Raw genomic sequence first — 20,361 nt, 5'->3', positions numbered from 1 at the left:
AACAAGCAGATTCATTGATGCCCACATAACTCCCTCTATGCTTTGGTTGTGGTTCTTTTAAAACAAGGGGTTTCACATGGACTGGGGGGCAAGGGGGAGAGTTTAGGCTTTCGGTCCACCTCGTTCAAACCAATTATTGCTAATGAGGATGTGATCTTAGAAATAGAATTACTAGAACGAGGATTCCCATTCAAGTCAATGTTCCATGATGGGTGGGCCAGCGTCCATATTGAGTGTACCCAATTCTATTTCTATATACCTGCTGATAACATCCAGGACCACAATGAAGTCATCGTATTTGAAGTTGGACATGTCTGTCCCAAGCAGATAGGCTTTCACTTTCAGCTGGACTTCCTGTAGGGTGAAGGGGAGGTGAACACTTGTTAAAGAGAAATATGGGAAGAGGGCGAGACGAGAGACAGAGGGTGGAGAGAGAGACGAGAGAGAAAGAGGGGGAGGGGAACGAGAGAGCGAGACCAGAGAGAAGAGAGAAGGAATGGAAAAGAGAGCAAGAGAGGAGAGACGAGAGAGGGTAGAAGTGAAAGAAAGCTTGTGTTCGGACCTGCCAGATTCGATTGAGTCCATGCTCCAGCTTCTTCTTCACATAGCTGTGGTCCACAACCGCCTCCTCGGTGTCTGCAGAACCCGTCTCATCTGGGGACGCAAATCACACAGTGATTCAACAATACATCACCTTGAAGTACTAGGCCTTATTCTATCACCTGTTGTTGTGTTATTAATAGTGACTCATGATGTCGGTTGCTCGTTCAGATGTATCTGGAACTGACACTGGAACAGATTGGATTGGATTCACAGATGGGCAATTAAAATGTAATCAATATACAAAAATAGGGGCAAATGAAAATATGGTGTCTTTGCAATTGGAGAGTTGAAACTAGAAATGGCATGAAACTAGAAATGAGTGTTTCACACCCATCTTTACAGTACCAGTGATACCTTTGCTTTTCAGTAATATCTTCTACCCCCATCCTCGTAGCAGTAAGTGTCATCTTTGCTTTCCCAACCCCATGCAAACAGTAAAGTTGGCATTCGTCCACATTAGCCATCATGCTACTGATAATGATCCCCATTTCCATACCCTCCTCATTAGGCTCAGTGTTTTCCCTGTAGATTATGTGATGACAGGAACAGAACACAACAGCGGGAGAGAGACATACGTTACAGCCATTGTCATATTGTCATTCAGACTTGGACACTAAAGAGGTCAAAGCGCCTCTCTCTGCCAGCCAGGCAGCCTTCCCCAGGCATCACAGCAGAGAGAGAAGAAGGGAAGGACGGAGGAGAGAAACTGCCTTAGATATGAAGACTTCCTGTATATGAGCGTAGGGGAATGTTTCCTACCCTCTGCAGTCAAGGCTGTGAGTAAGTGGCTGACTGTGTGTAGTAGGTGGCTGACTCTGTATTTTGTCTCTCTGCATAGACCCCAGGATGCGAACAAACACCATGTAACAAATTGCTGCAATGCATTTTACAAGACTCCAATGACGTAAAACAATTCTTCTCCATGAAGCCCCCTCACTCCACTATGCCATTCTCTCCATATGAAATTACATACATTATACCACAACACATCAACTGTTCTGAGACACCACAAGAAGCCACACAATGAGGAAACTCTGGATGACAGCGGGGGGGTTGAGATTCACAATGTGTTTGTGAGGGAGAGGTGGTCAGGCTCAGGACTGTCACTCTGCATCTCCTAACTATCCCTCACACAGACGGCGAAGGAACACATTTTTAGATGATATTACATAACGTGTTGAGGGCCGCCTCCAGTTTGCATCCAAACAGTCCCTGTAATTAGTCAACCCTGTATCTGCTAAGGCGAGTGATTTCATCTAAGCTTTGTCTCAAATGGCACCCTATTCCCTATAGGCCCTGGTCAAAAGTAGTGCACTATATAGGGAATAGGGTGCCATTTGGGACGTAGCCCTGGTGTTTACAGACCAAAACAAGAGGATGCCCTTTATAAAACATGGAATATTTTGAGGATAAACTTTGAATTCCACTGAAGGAAAGCGGTTGAGCTTGAGGTGACCTTTGAACATTGTGGGAGGTGTCAGAGAGGTCACTCCCAAACCCTACAGCTCTGAAGGGCAATTTCATCACAGAACCGCTGCAGTGGAAAAATGCACCCAAACACAGCAAGCAAGGACGAATGGAGGAACTTCAGCCTGAGACAAGGTACCTCTGAAATGGCTAGACTACGTCTTTTGTACCAGCAGCATAAGGTGTGAACACTCCACCACTACCATCCTTTGAGACCACTGACATTAACCTCGATCAAAAAGAGAAGAAAAACTCTGGGGTAATCTAGATGAAGACAGAGGTTGGACGGACTTTGTCTTTTGGAGTGACATCCCTACTTATTGAAATCCCTAGCTATAGAAAGTAGGAAATATTCAGGTATGTGATGCAGATATGGAATATAATCCAGGGATTATGAAACAGGGCATAAAAGGGGTTAATTCCTACAGAAAAGGTGATAACTGCCAGTCGGTATAATCTCCCAGCCCATCCCAGAATAAAACATCTGAGTTGTGCTAATTATGCTTCAAAACAGTAGAAAACGGACTGAACGGGCCGAAGAATTGCCAAAGACTCCAGCCACCCGAGACATGGACTGTCCTCAATGCACCTGCGTGTCAATCTAAGTCACATAATAGAAAGATCCCAATCAAAATTCATCAGTTTAAGCTAGAGATATGTGTTTTTTGCATGGGCTGCATCTTAAACCACCGCATCAGCCTATGTCAGCCTTCCGCATCTGCAGTGGGAGGTGGCTGAGCTACAGCGGTGTTTGTCAGACCACGATCAGTCTTCTCACAAAAACGTCTGTAGTGTCCGAACAGTTTGGCCTAGAAACTAATATGACCCCACTGTGGAAAGGGGAGACTCTCACGAATGATGGTGTTCTCTGTTTTGCTATGACCTCCACGGGACTCATCTAAAGGTAACCCATACAAATGAATGGAAGTATGGAGGTAGTTTTATGCCAACAAAAATAAGGGGTTAAATATGTGTCCAAAAAAACTTAAATATTTCCTGAGCTTTCTTATATGTCGTAGATATAGGACAGACACTTCAAAATGTTATTCCTTATGATATATCTTTGACTGTATTTTTTTTGCCATTTATGAATGTGTTATTCAATGTGTTTCTATGGGCTATAGTAGTTGGCCAAATTCAATATTTCCCCAAAAAAATGTTTTATACCTAAAGGCGTAAAAAAATTCAAAATCAAATATCCAAATGATCCATGGTATGACCATCTTAAAACAATTCCATATGTTAGCTTAGTAGGACACCCCTGTTCTGAGAGCAAAAGGTGGTCCTAATGTTTTGTACACTCAGTGTATAATTTACCACTAGTATATAACCATAAGTATTTATATATTCCTGCTACCAGTCACTTACCAGCCCAGTTTACATGTATATCCGTATATCACGCCCACACTTACACACACACACTAACATCCTCACACTTACACACACACCCTCACACTTACACACACATTTTAGTCATTTAGCAGACACTCTTATCCAGAGCGACTTACAGTTAAGCGAGTGCATACATTTTTCATACTGGCCCCCCGTGGGAATCGAACCCACAACCCTGGCGTTGCAAGCGCCATGCTCTACCAACTGAGCTATAGGGGACCACCCACCACTTCTGCTGCTGCCATACTGTTTATTATTACTATTATTATTATTTATCCTGCTACCAGTCACTTTCTCCTGATCCCCCTCCTACATGTCCAGATCTACCTCAAACTACTCCAGTTTCCCTGCACATTGTACATTTGGTATTGGCACTGACCCTGTATATAGCTTCCTCTCTAATTGATCGTGTTTTCTTTATTATATAGCATTTGTTATTAGTTAATATTTTGATATTGATTACTGCACTGTTGGGGTTAGAGCTTGCAAGTTAAGCATTTCACTGTACTTGTGCATGTGACAATAAAACTTGAATTGAACCGAAACAGGGAGGGAATACCTGGACTTATCTAAGAAGAAATGCTCCTTTTGGTTTTCTGTTCTAAAGTATTTTGCTACGGTGTGCTCTACTGAACACAACCCTGAAGTTGATCTCACCTGAACAATGATAGAGAACAGCATGACATCACAGAGAACAGACAACCTACTGGAGAACAGCATGACATCACAGAGAGAACAGACAACCTACTGGAGAACAGTATGACATCACAGAGAGAACAGACAACCTACTGGAGAACAGTATGACATCACAGAGAGAACAGAAAACCTACTGGAGAACAGTATGACTTCACAGAGAGAACAGACAACCTACTGGAGAACAGTATGACATCACAGAGAGAACAGACAACATACAGGAGAACAGTATGACATCACAGAGAGAACAGACAACATACAGGAGAAGTCAGGTCAAATAAACTGAGGCCCATTCGTGGTTAGTTTCACCTAGTGAGGACTTTCACCTTCATTTGACATTTTCCCACAAAACATTAATTTTTGTATCTGTGCAGACTGCAGCTTCATCCAGAGGACTTGGACTACTAATCTCTTTACAGGAACCGCAGTCAGAGGGTGGACGGAAGCTGATATTTGCACTGACCCAGATTATGACTGCAAATGGGGTGTTTAAATAATGAAAGAGAGGCTCTTCATCTGAAACTCTCAGTTTAATCTCCTTTGATAAGTGTTCTATCAATAGGACAAGTACTACTTCCATTGTTTAAATGAAATCCACAATGTGAACTATTTTCCTAGACCTATAGACCTTGTTAATACGATAAGCTATACGTTTAGCTAACATTTAGCTAACATTTATCGGTCACAAAACTGAAGAGTGAATTGGTTCTTTATATCTACCCTATGCTCTGTATATCCTATTGACTGATTGTTAATGGATAACTCTGCACCATCAACACTGCAGCCTTACTGCCAGACGTTTGTCAGTTCCGGAAGCCTCATTAAACTCAGAGGCAATGGCGTTTGGATGGAAAACAAAGAGATGCTGCTTGGCAGTTGACAATGCGGGTTAATCAGTTCTCTCCATGATGTCAGCCTTGAGAGAGAAGCTCCGCTAGGTAGCACCCCCACCCCCCAGAGGTGAGTCAGAAAGCCAAATGATGCAGAAGGCATGACAGATACCATCTTCTGAGATGCAGTTAACTTTTTACCCACACACACATGTCCACACAAACAGAAACATGCACACACCTACACAGACTCAAACATCCACTCGTTCAAGTCAGCCAAATGGTGTCCAAGGCTTCAACAACATTTTAAAAATGTAATTTAACCAAGTTTAGAGGCTAACAGACATGTTGGAAAGTTTTAGAAAGTTATCATAATTCTGATGAGGTCATGTGTTCGAGCTGGTGACTATTTCACTCTCATCTTTCTTTATATAAGAGCACTAATGATCATATTTACCTCTCCTGATTATTGTCATAGTGACTTTCTACGGCTCAGCTGAGAGTGAATACGGCTAGTTATTATCATGATGTGTTTCCAGCACTGTGGCATGGAAGTAGGCACTTCTAACCGACCATGAATACAGATAGACCGAGTGAAGAACATGTGATGTCAGACTGATATGACAGCTCATCATAGCCACTCATTTTAAATAACGCATTTCCTGATTTGTAAAATGAATCTGACAGTTGTCATCAGCGCCGGATTAATGCCTGGGCTTACCAGGGCTGAAGCCCCTGAGACCGTGGGGAGACCAAGAGGCATAAAAAATATATATATATATATATATATATATATATATAATAATAATAAAAAAGGAAATATATACTATATATTATGAATGTAATATATATATATTGGATTTTTTTTACTGCAACCGCCAACCACAGGAGGATTCAAGAGCCCGCTCTCAATGAGTGTAGACAGCCTGCAGCTGCTCTGCTAATCGTCAGATGGGGAGAGGAGGTAGGGGGCAAACGTGTGTAACTGGGGGGCCCTGCCTTCATTGGGTAACTGATCAATAAAACATTTAAAATAAACTGCATAATAAATCAATGTGACTGGTCAATTGTGTGAGTCGGGGGCTGGGCCCAAGCCCATAGGTGGCCCAAGAGGCCCCAAAAATATAAATACAAAATACGTTGTTGTTTTTAATATCGTTTTTATCCAACCACAGGAGCCCACTCTCAATGTTCAAAATACATTAGAGCGCATAATTTAGACACAGAGGATGAATAGTTTCGAAAAAATAAATGTGGATTCATTTTATCACAAGAACATAAAGGTAACTGCCAAGATAAAGGAAACACCAACATATTGTCTTAAAAGGGTGTTTGGCCACCACGAGCTGCCAAAACAGCTTCAATGCTCCTTGACATATATTCTACAAGTGGATCTAATAATGACAGAAAAATGAATCTCACACCATGACATATTATTTGTATTCCACATTTACTCACGTGTTTCCTTTATTTTGGCAGTTACCGGTTGCCTACAGTCAGGAAGGCCGCAATCTGGCCAGCATGGGCGCCAAATACAGTTAGGGAAACAAGTATTTGATCCCCTGCTGATTTTGTACGTTTGCCCACTGACAAAGAAATGATCAGTCTATAATTTTAATGGTAGGTTTATTTGAACAGTGAGAGACAGAATGACAACAAAAAAAAACAGAAAAACGCATGTCAAAAATTTTATAAATTGATTTGCATTTTAATGAGGGAACTAAGTATTTGACTCCCTCTCAATCAGAAAGATTTCTGGCTCCCAGGTGTCTTTTATACAGGTAACGAGCTGAGATTAGGATAACAATCTTAAAGGGAGTGCTCCTAATCTCAGCTTGTTACCTGTATAAAAGACACCTGTCCACAGAAGCAATCAATCAATCAGATTCCAAACTCTCCACCACGGCCAAGACCAAAGAGCTCTCCAAGGATGTCAGGGACAAGATTGTAGACCTACACAAGGCTGGAGTGGGCTACAAGACCATCGCCAAGCAGCTTGGTGAGAAGGTGACAACAGTTGGTGCGATTATTCGCAAATGGAAGAAACACAAAAGAACGGTCAATCTCCCTCGGCCTGGGGCTCCATGCAAGATCTCACCTCGTGGAGTTGCAATGATCATGAGAAAGGTGAGGAATCAGCCCAGAACTACACAGGAGGATCTTGTTAATGATCTCAAGGCAGCTGGGACCATAGTCACCAAGAAAACAATTGGTAACACACTACGCCGTGAAGGACTGAAATCCTGCAGTGCCCGCAAGGTCCCCGTGCTCAAGAAAGCACATATACAGGGCCATCTGAAGTTTGCCAATGAACATCTGAATGATTCAGAGGAGAACTGGGTGAAAGTGTTGTGGTCAGATGAGACCAAAATTGAGCTCTTTGGCATCAACTCAACTCGCCATGTTTGGAGGAGGAGGAATGCTGCCTATGACCCCAAGAACACCATCCCCACCGTCAAACATGGAGGTGGGAACATTATGCTTGGAGCTGTTTTTCTGCTAAGGGGACAGGACAACTTCACCGCATCAAAGGGATGATGGACGGGGCCATGTACCGTCAAATCTTGGGTGAGAATCTCCTTCCCTCAGCCAGGGCATTGAAAATGGGTCGTGGATGGGTATTCCAGCATGACAATGACCCAAAACACACGGCCAAGGCAACAAAGGATTGGCTCAAGAAGAAGCACATTAAGGTCCTGGAGTGGCCTAGCCAGTCTCCAGACCTTAATCCCATAGAAAATCTGTGGAGGGAGCTGAAGGTTCGAGTTGACAAACATCAGCCTCGAAACCTTAATGACTTGGAGAAGATCTGCAAAGAGGAGTGGGACAAAATCCCTCCTGAGATGTGTGCAAACCTGGTGGCCAACTACAAGAAACATATGACCTCTGTGATTGCCAACAAGGGTTTTGCCACCAAGTACTAAGTCATGTTTTGCAGAGGGGTCAAATACTTATTTCCCTCATTAAAATGCAAATCAATTTATAACATTTTTGACATGCGTTTTTCTGGATTTTATTGTTGTTATTCTGTCTCTCACTGTTCAAATAAACCTACCATTAAAATTATAGACTGATCATTTCTTTGTCAGTGGGCAAACATACAAAATCAGCAGGGGATCAAAAACTTTTTTCCCTCACTGTATGCAGTTTGTTGCATTGTGGCCATAGACATATAATCCATAGAGTTGTTTTGGAACCTCTTACCCTGGCAACTTGACTACTAAACTCATGGGTACACTAGCAATGGCTGCCAGTCCTGACTTGAATGGGAACTTCCATCTTTAGATAATATTTCTATGGTTGGTTGCGGCTGACTGTTTGCCTTTTGCACATTTCTAAATACAATCGCGGGAAAAACGTACAGTTTGGAAAGCAAATGGCTACTGCTGAAAACAGAAGACTAATCTGTCTGTAGAACCAATATATAAATACAATTGTCATAGTAGGCTAGCTCATCGGCCTAGTAGTAGCCTATGGCTTCATGTTCATCATTAAGAGAGTGAGTGTGCAACTGGAAATGTTATTTAGTAGCATACTGTAGCATATAAATAAATAATAATGAAAAATATTTATAATTATATATATATACACACACAGTGGGGAGAACAAGTATTTGATACACTGCCGATTTTGCAGGTTTTCCTACTTACAAAGCATGTAGAGGTCTGTAATTTTTATCATAGGTACACTTCAACTGTGAGAGACGGAATCTAAAACAAAAATCCAGAAAATCACATTGTATGATTATTAAGTAATTAATTTTTATTTTATTGCATGACATAATTATTTGATACATCAGAAAAGCAGAACTTAATATTTGGTACAGAAACCTTTGTTTGCAATTACAGAGATCATACGTTTCCTGTAGGTCTTGACCAGGTTTGCACACACTGCAGCAGGGATTTTGGCCCACTCCTCCATACAGACCTTCTCCAGATCCTTCAGGTTTCGGGGCTGTCGCTGGGCAATACGGACTTTCAGCTCCCTCCAAATATGTTCTATTGGGTTCAGGTCTGGAGACTGGCTAGGCCACTCCAGGACCTTGAGATGCTTCTTACGGAGCCACTCCTTAGTTGCCCTGGCTGTGTGTTTCGGGTCGTTGTCATGCTGGAAGACCCAACCACGACCCATCTTCAATGCTCTTACTGAGGGAAGGAGGTTGTTGGCCAAGATCTCGCGATACATGGCCCCATCCATCCTCCCCTCAATACGGTGCAGTGGTCCTGTCCCCTTTGCAGAAAAGCATCCCCAAAGAATGATGTTTCCACCTCCATGCTTCACGGTTGGGATGGTGATCTTGGGGTTGTACTCATCCTTCTTCTTCCTCCAAACACGGCGAGTGGAGTTTAGACCAAAAAGCTCTATTTTTGTCTCATCAGACTACATGACCTTCTCCCATTCCTCCTCTGGATCACCCAGATGGTCATTGGCAAACTTCAGACGGGCCTGGACATGCGCTGGCTTGAGCAGGGGGACCTTGCGTGCGCTGCAGGATTTTAATCCATGACGGCGTAGTGTGTTACTAATGGTTTTCTTTGAGACTGTGGTCCCAGCTCTCTTCAGGTCATTGACCAGGTCCTGCTGCGTAGTTCTGGGCTGATCCCTCACCTTCCTCATGATCATTGATGCCCCATGAGGTGAGATCTTGCATGGAGCCCCAGACCGAGGGTGATTGACCGTCATCTTGAACTTCTTCCATTTTCTAATAATTGCGCCAACAGTTGTTGCCTTCTCACCAAGCTGCTTGCCTATTGTCCTGTAGCCCATCCCAGCCTTGTGCAGGTCTACAATTTTATCCCTGATGTCCTTACACAGCTCTCTGGTCTTGGCCATTGTGGAGAGGTTGGAGTCTGTTTGATTGAGTGTGTGGACAGGTGTCTTTTATACAGGTAACGAGTTCAAACAGGTGCAGTTAATACAGGTAATGAGTGGAGAACAGGAGGGCTTCTTAAAGAAAAACGAACAGGTCTGTGAGAGCCGGAATTCTTACTGGTTGGTAGGTGATCAAATACTTATGTCATGCAATAAAAATGCCAATTAATTACTTAAAAATCATACACTGAGATTTTCTGGATTTTTGTTTTAGATTCCGTCTCTCGCAGTTGAAGTGTACCTATGATAAAAAATTACAGACCTCTACATGCTTTGTAAGTAGGAAAACCTGCAAAATCGTCAGTGTATCAAATACTTGTTCTCCCCACTGTACAATATATAATTTGGGAAGTGAATTACAGGATAGTTAGTCTCTCTTTCTCTGGAACAATAGCAGAGTTCCTTTGATGTAAAACACCTGGCAAGCTAAGAATGAACCATCTGTGCATCCTAACCATATCACGGAGAGGGAAACAAATTGCACCACGGTTGTTTCTTCTGACTGGGCCAAGAACAACTGCATGAGTCACTCCCGTAAAGAAAGAATGGAACAAAAGAAAGAATGAAACAAAATCATTTAAGAATGAAACAAGGCTCAGCCCAGGCCCACTGTGACATGACAGTATGACACTGAGGGGGATAGTGTTCATAAAAGAGATTATCTGGTACTTTTGTATACTTGTTAGCCAGTAGTTCTGAAAGTAGCGCTCACGAGCAAAAGTGGTCCCCGAAAATTGGGTACTATGTCAAATATGTGCAGATATGTCATTGCTCTCTCTCTCACTCCGTTGTGTGTGCATCTTGCTAGCTGTCACTCAAATGGCGAGGGGCTGAAGCTCATTGGCTAGAACTCAAATTGCTAGGGGGCTGGCCCAGTTGGGGGAAAATGTAGGTAAAATGGCGCAGCACAGCTTCCAGAAAAACTGTCGCTTTCAAACTAGAGATTTCGTGGCTAATTGAGGTAAAACAGTAATTCTGCTCATAGATTATGCATGTATGTACTACACATCCAGCCCAAACCGGGAGGTTTAAAAAATACTTACTAGTCGCCAGAGCATGTCTTTAACAAGCGAGTGAGAAGGGAGATTAGCTCTTCTGACTGGCTGGGCGAGGTAGAGAAAAGGTTAATGCTACTAATGGGAACAGGGGAGGGGGGAACAGGGGAGGGAGGAACAGGGGAGGGAGGAACAGGGGAGGGAGGAAAGAGGAGAGGAGCCTGAGGAGGAGGGTGATATAAATGTGCAAAGACTAAAATGGTTTGATAGAGTATTTCTAGGTTACCTTCTATCCAGGCTGGGCCTCAGTTTGACACCAGCAAAATGTGAATTAATCTAGTGATAGAACTCATTGTAATGTTCTTCAAAAAAATATCACAGGAAGGTCAAAGCAGTTTAGGTTGGACAATGCAAGCCACTGGCAGGAAAGAACCTGGGGAGTAAGTGAGGTGTGATGAAACAGCATCCAGAGGGCTTTCATTGTGTTACTGTTACACATTTCAAAATTGTTAACAGATATCCTCCCCCTGACGATGGAAAGGAAGGACGCCAGAAAACAACCGGCCAACGCCTCAGAGACTACAGCTCAAAGTTCCGAGACGTAGTTTCGCCAAGTAATGCAACAAGATAAAACTGTGACAAGGAGCCATGAGAAACTTGGAAGGTCTTTAGTCAAATCCTAGCCAGCCAAAACATCATTTAAACACCCATCTAAACCAAATTAATTACAGGTTATTTAAGCAATAAGGCACGAGGGGGTGTAGTATATGGCCAATATACCACGGCTAAGGGCTGTTCTTACGCACGACATAACGCAGAGTGCTTGGATACAACCCTTAGCCGTGGTATATTGGCCATATACCACAAACCCCCGAGGTGCCTTATTGCTATTATAAACTGGTTACCAACGTAATTAGAGCAGTAAAAATAAATGTTTTGTCATACCCGTGGTATACGGTCTGATAAACCACGGCTACCAATCAGCATTCAGTTTACAATTCTCTCTTTTGACCTGGCAACCTCATTTACCTCATCACTGCGATGGAAGCAACAAAGATGACGTTGGAGTGTGAAAACACACAACAAAGCTGGTCACAGGCCAGGGAAAGCAATTTACCTGCTGATAGGTCCGGCAAATGAAGGAGAGAGAAGCCGCCTTAACAAATACGGAGGTAAGTAGCAGAGGCAATGGAAGGCAATGGGAGGAGTAATTGTCAATTTCCGTCCGGGGATTGCTGTATTATTTAATGTCCCAGACACGCATAATTAGCCAAGCAATCCTGTACATGAAAATGCCTAAATGATCAGGATCAGAAGGAACTGGTGTAGCTACGTATCAATGATGTCATCTGTTAACCTAACTATGGAGTCTCTTTTGGACTGAATCAAGGAAGGCAGTCATCCAAGTTAGCCCGTAATATATCATAGAGTCACACCCAAAAAATAACACTAAAAAACAGGACACATTGTGAGAAATTCTATGCTCCTATGAGATCATAAGTCAATCACAAATGACCGTGAAAAAACTCAACTTGTTCACAAACAGCAAACGTTACCATTTCATCCATCTTGATTTCATTTTATGTTGGTTTCATCTTAGAATGAGGCGGAACTGTACACGTGAGAAGGCCAATATCAAGGCCAAGATCTTCCCCCCTCTGTCCTGGATTGATTGTATGTTTAGCGTGGCAGTTCTAAGCTAACAGTCAATACGAAGGGTTCCAGTCAGTGCTGTGAGCTTGTAACTGATCCACTAACCACGGCCATTTATCCTCTCTCCACCGAGGACCTGTCCGAGCTGATCGAACATGACAGTGGGTGAGCTAAGGCTGCAAAGTCAATTTGGCAAGAAGGGAGGGAACCATTCGCCCATATTCAATCCAGAAACAACTTCCCTTAATTACTGATACATCCTGGAGACAGGTTCATTATATCAGCTGTGGTGGCGCTCCGTAGATATGATGCAGGCTGTGTCCCGAATAACACCCTATTCCTTTAATAGGGGCTCTGGTTAAAAGTAGGGCACTTTATCTGGAATAGGGTGCCATTTGGGATGCATACGCAGCGTTGCAGCCATCAAGGGACCTTTAAATTATTTTCTCCAATGAAAGGAGAGGAGCCTCGCGTTCATGCAGGGCGCCCGGTAGAACGTGTTGGGACCAAGGACACAAAGCCAGTCTGAAAAATTAAGACCAGCATGTAAATCACTCTTCTTAAGGCTTTGGTATACGCAGAGATGCACAAACACTTATAAGAACACACAAACACACACACCGAACACACACACACACCAAACAAACAAGCACCAAACACACACACCCTTTACATAGAGGAGGGGTGAAAGCGGGTGCAGAGCGAGGACCTTCACTTAGAGAGCAGTAGAGGACAGCCAATCACACCTCTTGATGGATTGCCCCGCCTCCTCTGATTAGAACTGAATGTCCCAGAACGAGGAGATGTGCTTAACTAAGGTTTGGAAGCTGGAGACTTGAAGGGCGTGTTAAAAATGGTAACCTATTCCCTATATAGTACACTATTTTTGACCAGGTAGTGCACTATACAGGGAATAGGGCGCCATTTGGGACAAAGCCAAAGTCTCAACGGCACCAGTGATCAGGGGATAAAGGCGTCACTTTTCATTTTAGCAGACGCTCTTATCCAGAGCAACTTACAGGAGCAATCAGGGTTAAGTGCCTTGCTCAAGGGCACAGACAGATTTTTCACCTAGTCAACTCGGGGATTAGAACCAGCGACCTTTCGGTTACTGGCACAACACTCTTAACCACTAAGCTACCTGCCGCCATCAGCCATTTCCTTAATCAATCCAATGTACTGAAGGGGGAAATTAAACCGCATTTGAGCCAAAATTACTGCTGATTGACAAAGTAATGGAAAAGGTAAACTAATACGAAGGAATAGAGAAAACTGAAACTTTATCACCATGGAAACAGAGCCAAAGGTTTTTCCCAGACTTGGATACCTTAGTAAGGTGATATTAGTGATGATACAGCTGGAATATTCTTATTATACATACACTCATCTTGGACTGCCTTTGCGGTCTCAAACTATCTAGTTACCTGCTCTCTCTGGCTTATAGTTCTATATATGTATATATACACACACACTATACAGTATTCAGACCCGTTGACTTTTTCCACATTTTCTTACGTTCCAGCGTTATTCTAAAATGGATTAAATAATTTGTTTCCCTCATCAATCTACACACAATACCCCATAATGACAAAGTGAAAACAGTTTTTGAAAGTTTGGCACATTTATACAAAAACAAAAACAGAAATACCTTATTTACATAAGTATTCAGACCCTTTGCTATGAGACTCAAAATTGAGATCAGTTGCATCCTGTTTCCATTGATCATCCTTGAAATGTTTCTACAACTTGATTGGAGTCCACCTGTGCTAAATTCAATTGATTGGACATGATTTGGAAAGGCCCACACCTGTCTATATAAGGTCCCACAGTTGACAGTGCATGTCAGAGCAAAAACCAAGCCATGATGGATTGTGAAAGGATTGTGTCGAGGCACAGATCTGGAGAAGGGTACCAAAAAATGTCTGCAGCATTGAAGGTCCCCAAAGAACACAGTGGCCTCCATCATTCTTAAATGGAAGAAGTTTGGAACAACCAAGACTCTTCCTAGAGCTGGCCACCCAGCCAAACTGAGCAATTGGGGAGAAGTGCCTTAATCAGAGCTCCAGAGTTCCTCTGTGGAGATGGGAGAACCTTCCAGAAGGACAACCATCTCTGCAGCACTCGAGCAATCAGGCCTTTATGGTAGAGTGGCCAAACGGAAGCCACTCCTCAGTAAAAGGCACATGACAGCCCGCATGGAGTTTGCCAAAAGGCACCTAAAGGAGTTTCAGACCATGAGAAACAAGATTCTCTGGTCTGATGAAACCAAGATTGAACTCTTTGGCCTGAATGCCAAGCGTCACATCTGGAGGAAACCTGGCACCATCTCTACGGTGAAGCATGTTGTTGGCAGCATCATACTGTGGGAATGTTTTTCAGCGGCAGGGATTGGGAGACTACTCAGGATCGAGGGAAAGATGAACGGAGCAAAGTACAGAGAGATCCTTGATGAAAACCTGCTCCAGAGCGCTTAGGACCTCAGACTGGGGTGAAGGTTCACCTTCCAACAGGACAACGACCCTAAGCACACAGCCAAGACAACGCAGGAGTGGGTTCGGGACAAGTCTCTGAATGTCCTTGAGTGGCCCAGCCAGAGCCCAGACTTGAATCCGATCGAACATCTCTGGAGAGACCTGAAAATAGCTATGCAGCGACGCTCCCCATCCAACCTGACAGAGCTTGAGAGGATCTGCAGAGAAGAATGGGAGAAACTCCCCAAATACAGGTGTGCCAAGCTTGTAGCGTCATACCCAATAAGACTCTAAGCTGTAATCGCTGCCAAAGGTGCTTCAACAAAGTACTGAGTAAAGGGTCTGAATACTTATGTAAATGTTATATTTCCGGTTTTTATTTTTTATAAATTTGCAAAATGTTCTAAAAAACAGTTTTTGCTTTGTCATTATGGGGTATTGTGTGTAGATTGAGGAGGGATAAAAACTATTTAATCCATTTTAGAATAAGGCTGTAACGTAACAAAATATGGAAAAAGTCAAGGGGTCTGAATACTTTCCGAATGTATGTGGACAACCCTTCAAATTAGTGGATTCGGCTATATCAGCCACACCCGTTGCTGAAAGGTGTATAAAACCGAGCACGCAGCCATGCAATCTCCATAGACAAACATTGGCTGTAGAATGGCCTTATTGAAGAGCTCAGTGACTTTCACATTGCACCGCCATAGCATGCCACATTCCAATAAGTCATTTCTTCCAATTTCTGCCCTGCTAGAGCTGCCCCGGACAACTGTAAGGGCTGTTATTATGAAATGGAAATGTCTAGGAGCAACAACGGCTCAGCCGTGAAGTGGTAGGCCACACAAGCTCATAGAATGGGACTTTCCTCAGTTGCAACACTCACTATTGAGTTCCAAACTGCCTCCGGAAGCAACGTCAGCACAAGAACTGTTCGTCGGGAGCTTCATGAAATGGGTTTCCATGGCAGAGCAGCCGCATACAAGCCTAAGATCACCATGCGCAATGCCAAGCGTCAGCTGGAGTGGTGTAAAGCTCCCCACCATTGGACTCTGGAGCAGTAGAAACATGTTCTCTGGAGTGATGAATCACGCTTTACCATCTCGCAGTCCGACGGACTAATCTGGATTTGGCAGATGCCAGTAGAACTCTACCTGCCCCAATGCATAGTGCCAATTGTAAAGTTTGGTGGAGGAGGAATAATGGTCTGGGGCTGTTTTTCATGGTTTGGGCTAGGCCCCTTTCAGTTAAAGGAAATCTTAACGCTACAGCATACAATGACATTCCAACTTTGTGGCAACAGTTTGGGGAAGGCCCTTTCCTGTTTCAGCATGACAATGCCCCCGTGCACAAAGCGAGGTCCATACAGAAATTGTTTGTCGAGATTAGTGTGGAAGAACTTGACTGGCCTGCACAAAGCTCTGACCTCAACCCCATCAAACACATTTGGGATGAATTGGAACGCTGACTGTGAGCCAGGCCTAAACGCCCAACATCAGTGCTCGAACTCACTAATGCTCTTGTGGCTGAATGGAAGCAAGTCCCCGCAGCAATGTCCAACATCTAGTGGAAAGCCTGTTCTCAGAAAAGTAGAACAACACTCCATACGTCATTAATTTCATCTAATCTAAATATCACGTAAACAATGCATCGTCCCCCCTGTGGTTGTACGGAATCATCCTTAATAAATGCACATTAATAATACATAAATAAATCCTAACAGAGGGGTGAGCACTGAGGGACATGATGTTGTCTACATGTGTCTGTAATTAGGATAAATAAATACATCATTTTCTCTAACAAACATCATCAATCAAAACAGTGCTTAAACTGAAATTAACATGATAATGGAATGGAAATGTACTGTATATTTACAGGTTTAAATATCACAGTTTATCTCCTTTGCTTACCGTGTGGATAATTTTGTATTATTCATCTAATCATTAGATGAATCATTAGCAACATTAGATTCAAGAGGTCTTTGGAGAGGGCTCAGTGACTTTTCAAAGTCAGCAGTGTGCTGGCGTCAACAAAGCACAAGCACCTATCACTTTCAGGCCTGGCCGGCTCAATAACCTTCTACATGGACAGCCTGAGAGAGGGAGGGCCACTGAGGCAACACTAGAAAGAAAAAAAACACTTGACTATCAACACAGTGGTAAGTGCGGCAACAAATTCAACCTCAATTACCCATACCATCACGCCAATGTGTGCTGTGTGGGTTGTGCAAATGCAGCGCTGCACATTCACAACAATTTTCGTTAGATGAGCGGGGCAGATGAGAAGGCAGTACCGTAGCTCTGCTCTCTATAAAGGGCAAATGCAATACTTACAAATCCATAAATCTCAGTGATCAGGGGATAAAGGCATCACCGTGGTCCTACTTGCCATCAGCCATTTTCTTAATCAATCCAATGTACTGAAGGGGGAAATTAAACCGCATTTGAGCCAAAATTACTGCTGATTGACAAAGTAATGGAAAAGGTAAACTAATAGGAAGGAATAGAACTTGACTCAACGATAAACCTGAAACAGTAGCTCTGCTCTCTGTAAAAGGTCAAATGCAATACTTAGAAATCCATCAATCTCCGGGTTTAAGTCTGTGGGGCAGTAATGGGGTTGGCAGGTAGCCTAATGGTTATGCGTGAAAAATCGCTGGTTCGAAACCCAGAGCTGGCAAGGTGGAAAAATCTGCCGCTCTGCCCTTGAGCAAGGCAGTTAACTCCCAACAACAACACCCAAAAACTGCTCCCCTGGACCTTGATTAAGGCAGCCCCACGCACCTCTCTGAATCAGAGGGGTTGGGTTAAATGCGGAAGACACATTTCGGTTGAATGCATTCAGTTGTGCAACTGACTAGGTATCCCATTGCCCCTAATGAAAGTCAACCCCCCTTTCTTTTTTATATATATTTTTTTCACAATCAGCTTCAATTGATTTAGGGGCTAATTAAAAGAGTGATTTCTAAGAACTTCTAGAGGACGAGGGGAAACTACGTCAGCAGAAATACAAGGTGAACTGACTGTACAACGTGAAGGTGAGGGCAGCTGAAGAAGGGATCTTTATTATATGGGGTGTTCGAGGCCTTTAGTTGTATTAAGCGTCAGGGAATCAGGGCTTTAGGTGTATTAATTGTAAGGGAATCAGGGCTATAGAAGTACGAGAGGTTAGAGGGTGGATAAGGGCTTTAGTGGTCGCTTGCCTCAATTAAAGGGGAGGGGACAGTGCTATGCTGAATTAAAGGGGAGGGGGTTTTGGTAGGGCAGGCTTACAGAACCTGCAGCTGGTGCAGCCTCCTCCTCCTTCACTTTAGGTTTAGGGAGTAAGTGTAGGGGAATCAGGTCTTTAGAAATAAGAGGTTAGCTTGCAGGGGTCGATGATGAATAAGGGCTTTAGTGGTCACTTGCCTGAATTAAAGGGGAGGGGACAGTGCTATGCTGAATTAAAGGGGTGGGGGATATTGGTCAGCCAAAGGCCCAGTGTTGTGCTGAATTAAGGGGAGGGGCTAGATATTGGTGGGACAGGTGTACCTGTGGCGGGTGCAGCCTCCTCCTTGTTGTGCTCCTCGTGCCACTGCATGGTCCGGTGATAGCTGAGCATCACCTCCCATAATGCCTTGCACAGGTCGCTCAGGCAGGGAACGTAACTGTCTGGAGTGATGTGCTGCGGATGAGACAGGAAAGATGGACACAAAAATGAAAAGAGAGATAGTGGGAGGGAGAGAGTGGGAAGGAGGGAGGGAGAGAGTGGGAGGGAGGGAGGGAGGGAGGGAGAGGGAGGGAGGGAGGGAGGGAGAGAGAGAGTGGGAGGGAGGGAGGGAGAGAGTGGGAGGGAGGGAGGGAGAGAGTGGGAGGGAGAGCGGGAGAGAAAAAGATAGGTGTTAGACACAGTTCCTATTTTTTTCTTCCTGTGAGGTCACGATTAAGAAATTATGTGATGTTCTTTTTTTAATGAACAGAAAGGCCAGACATCAATTATTAGCCCAGCACCTAAAGATGTACGTATGCTCACAACCATTTCTGTGGAGATATTTTTGACCACAGGACTTGATGTGTAGCCTATAAGTGTGGGTTTGTTTAACACCCAAACAGCCAGAGACCAGAAGAGGATGAAATGTGCCACTGAAAGTAGGTGGCCACTCATTTCTACCGATCATCCATCATCAAGGAGACCTTTGAGAAATAACAGTCCAAATAAGTATTTTACAGCAGAGAAATGTTGATATCTGGCTGAAACACTTCTCCTATCCGTCCTGTTGGTCTTAATTATGCCGGAGTTGTAGCCTTTTAGTTGACATTCAAGGACTCACATCTGAAGAGAAACCTCATCTCAGTGTTCTTTTAATCATAATGAACACACCTCAACAAAGAGAACAGTGGAACCGCTAACTGTCTTCCCAGAAGATGTCATTCAAATTAGGATGGGGCTGTATGTGTAGAGGTAGGCTACTGGCAGACAGGCAGGTAGACAGGTGCTTATCTTCAAAACTGTCTTGCAGCCAGAGAGACAGAACAGGCTGTGTGTGTGTGTGTGTGTGTGTGTGTGTGTGTGTGTGTGTGTGTGTGTGTGTGTGTGTGTGTGTGTGTGTGTTTGTGTGTTTGTGTGTCTGTGTCCGACGGTTCAGTAATGAGCCTGAAACCATGACATCGACGACAATGTCGAACACTAATACATTCCTTGTGCCTGACTGACTGAATCTAGACTAACCAAAAATATTAAAAACATTTCCATAGAAATGTATGTTTATTGCAAATAGACCTTTAGTAGGCCCATCAAAACATGACCTGCCGCTTGTGGGACAATTTCAGGCACCAAGCAATCTAGTAATACTTTACACATTGGCCTATATAAATGTGTATGGTGTGACTGAATGGAGGGACTGTAGTTCTAATTACACTGTAGATTATACAGAAGTCATGATGACAGTTAGTGCATTCTTTGGGTTTCTCAGCTTCATTTGAGACAGGTGATGTAAAAAAACAACAACCCATCACTCTGGGGAAAAGGGCAAATGAGTTGAGTTAGGCTTTGGCCAACCTCAACATAGCAGCTAGCATCGTTATAACTCTCTACGGCTGGCGTTAGCGGCTCGTCCTGTCAAGCCCAGCGGTGCACAGAGCTCCGAGGCTACACACCTCGTGGCCTGACACAGACCAAGGACAATTTCTCCAGCCATGGTTTTCAACACCATCAGAGACTAAAGAGTCATCATTGCATTGTGAAAGGAGTCAGCAGAGCTGACGCTCACCAGAAGCTCTATGACGCCATTTGTTTTAAACATGGCTCTGTGTGTGAGACCTCCTGATCCCTCTACCAGGCAGCTGTAAATTACTGACAGCAAACCACGCACACCAGGGGTTTCTGCAGGGGCAAACAGTGCATAGC

At 43.7% G+C, this 20,361-nt stretch overlaps 1 protein-coding gene across 1 annotated transcript in view; it reads right to left on the bottom strand.

Moving 5' to 3' along the window:
• The window catches only part of LOC311124834 (syndetin-like), a 287,319-nt gene that overhangs the window by 121,728 nt on the left and 145,230 nt on the right, over positions 1-20,361 (bottom strand). The window contains exons 13-15 of the mRNA XM_084158339.1: positions 18,507-18,639; positions 563-654; positions 260-354 (exon numbers count right to left, since the gene is read on the bottom strand). Of these exons, the coding sequence (XP_084014465.1) occupies positions 260-354; positions 563-654; positions 18,507-18,639 (320 nt within the window). The remainder of the gene's footprint in view (positions 1-259; positions 355-562; positions 655-18,506; positions 18,640-20,361) is intronic.

The sequence above is a fragment of the Coregonus lavaretus genome (genome assembly GCF_964263955.1).
Source record: "Coregonus lavaretus genome assembly, chromosome: 3".
In the NCBI taxonomy this organism is placed as follows: domain Eukaryota; kingdom Metazoa; phylum Chordata; class Actinopteri; order Salmoniformes; family Salmonidae; genus Coregonus; species Coregonus lavaretus.
This window is presented reverse-complemented; position numbering and strand designations above follow the sequence as displayed.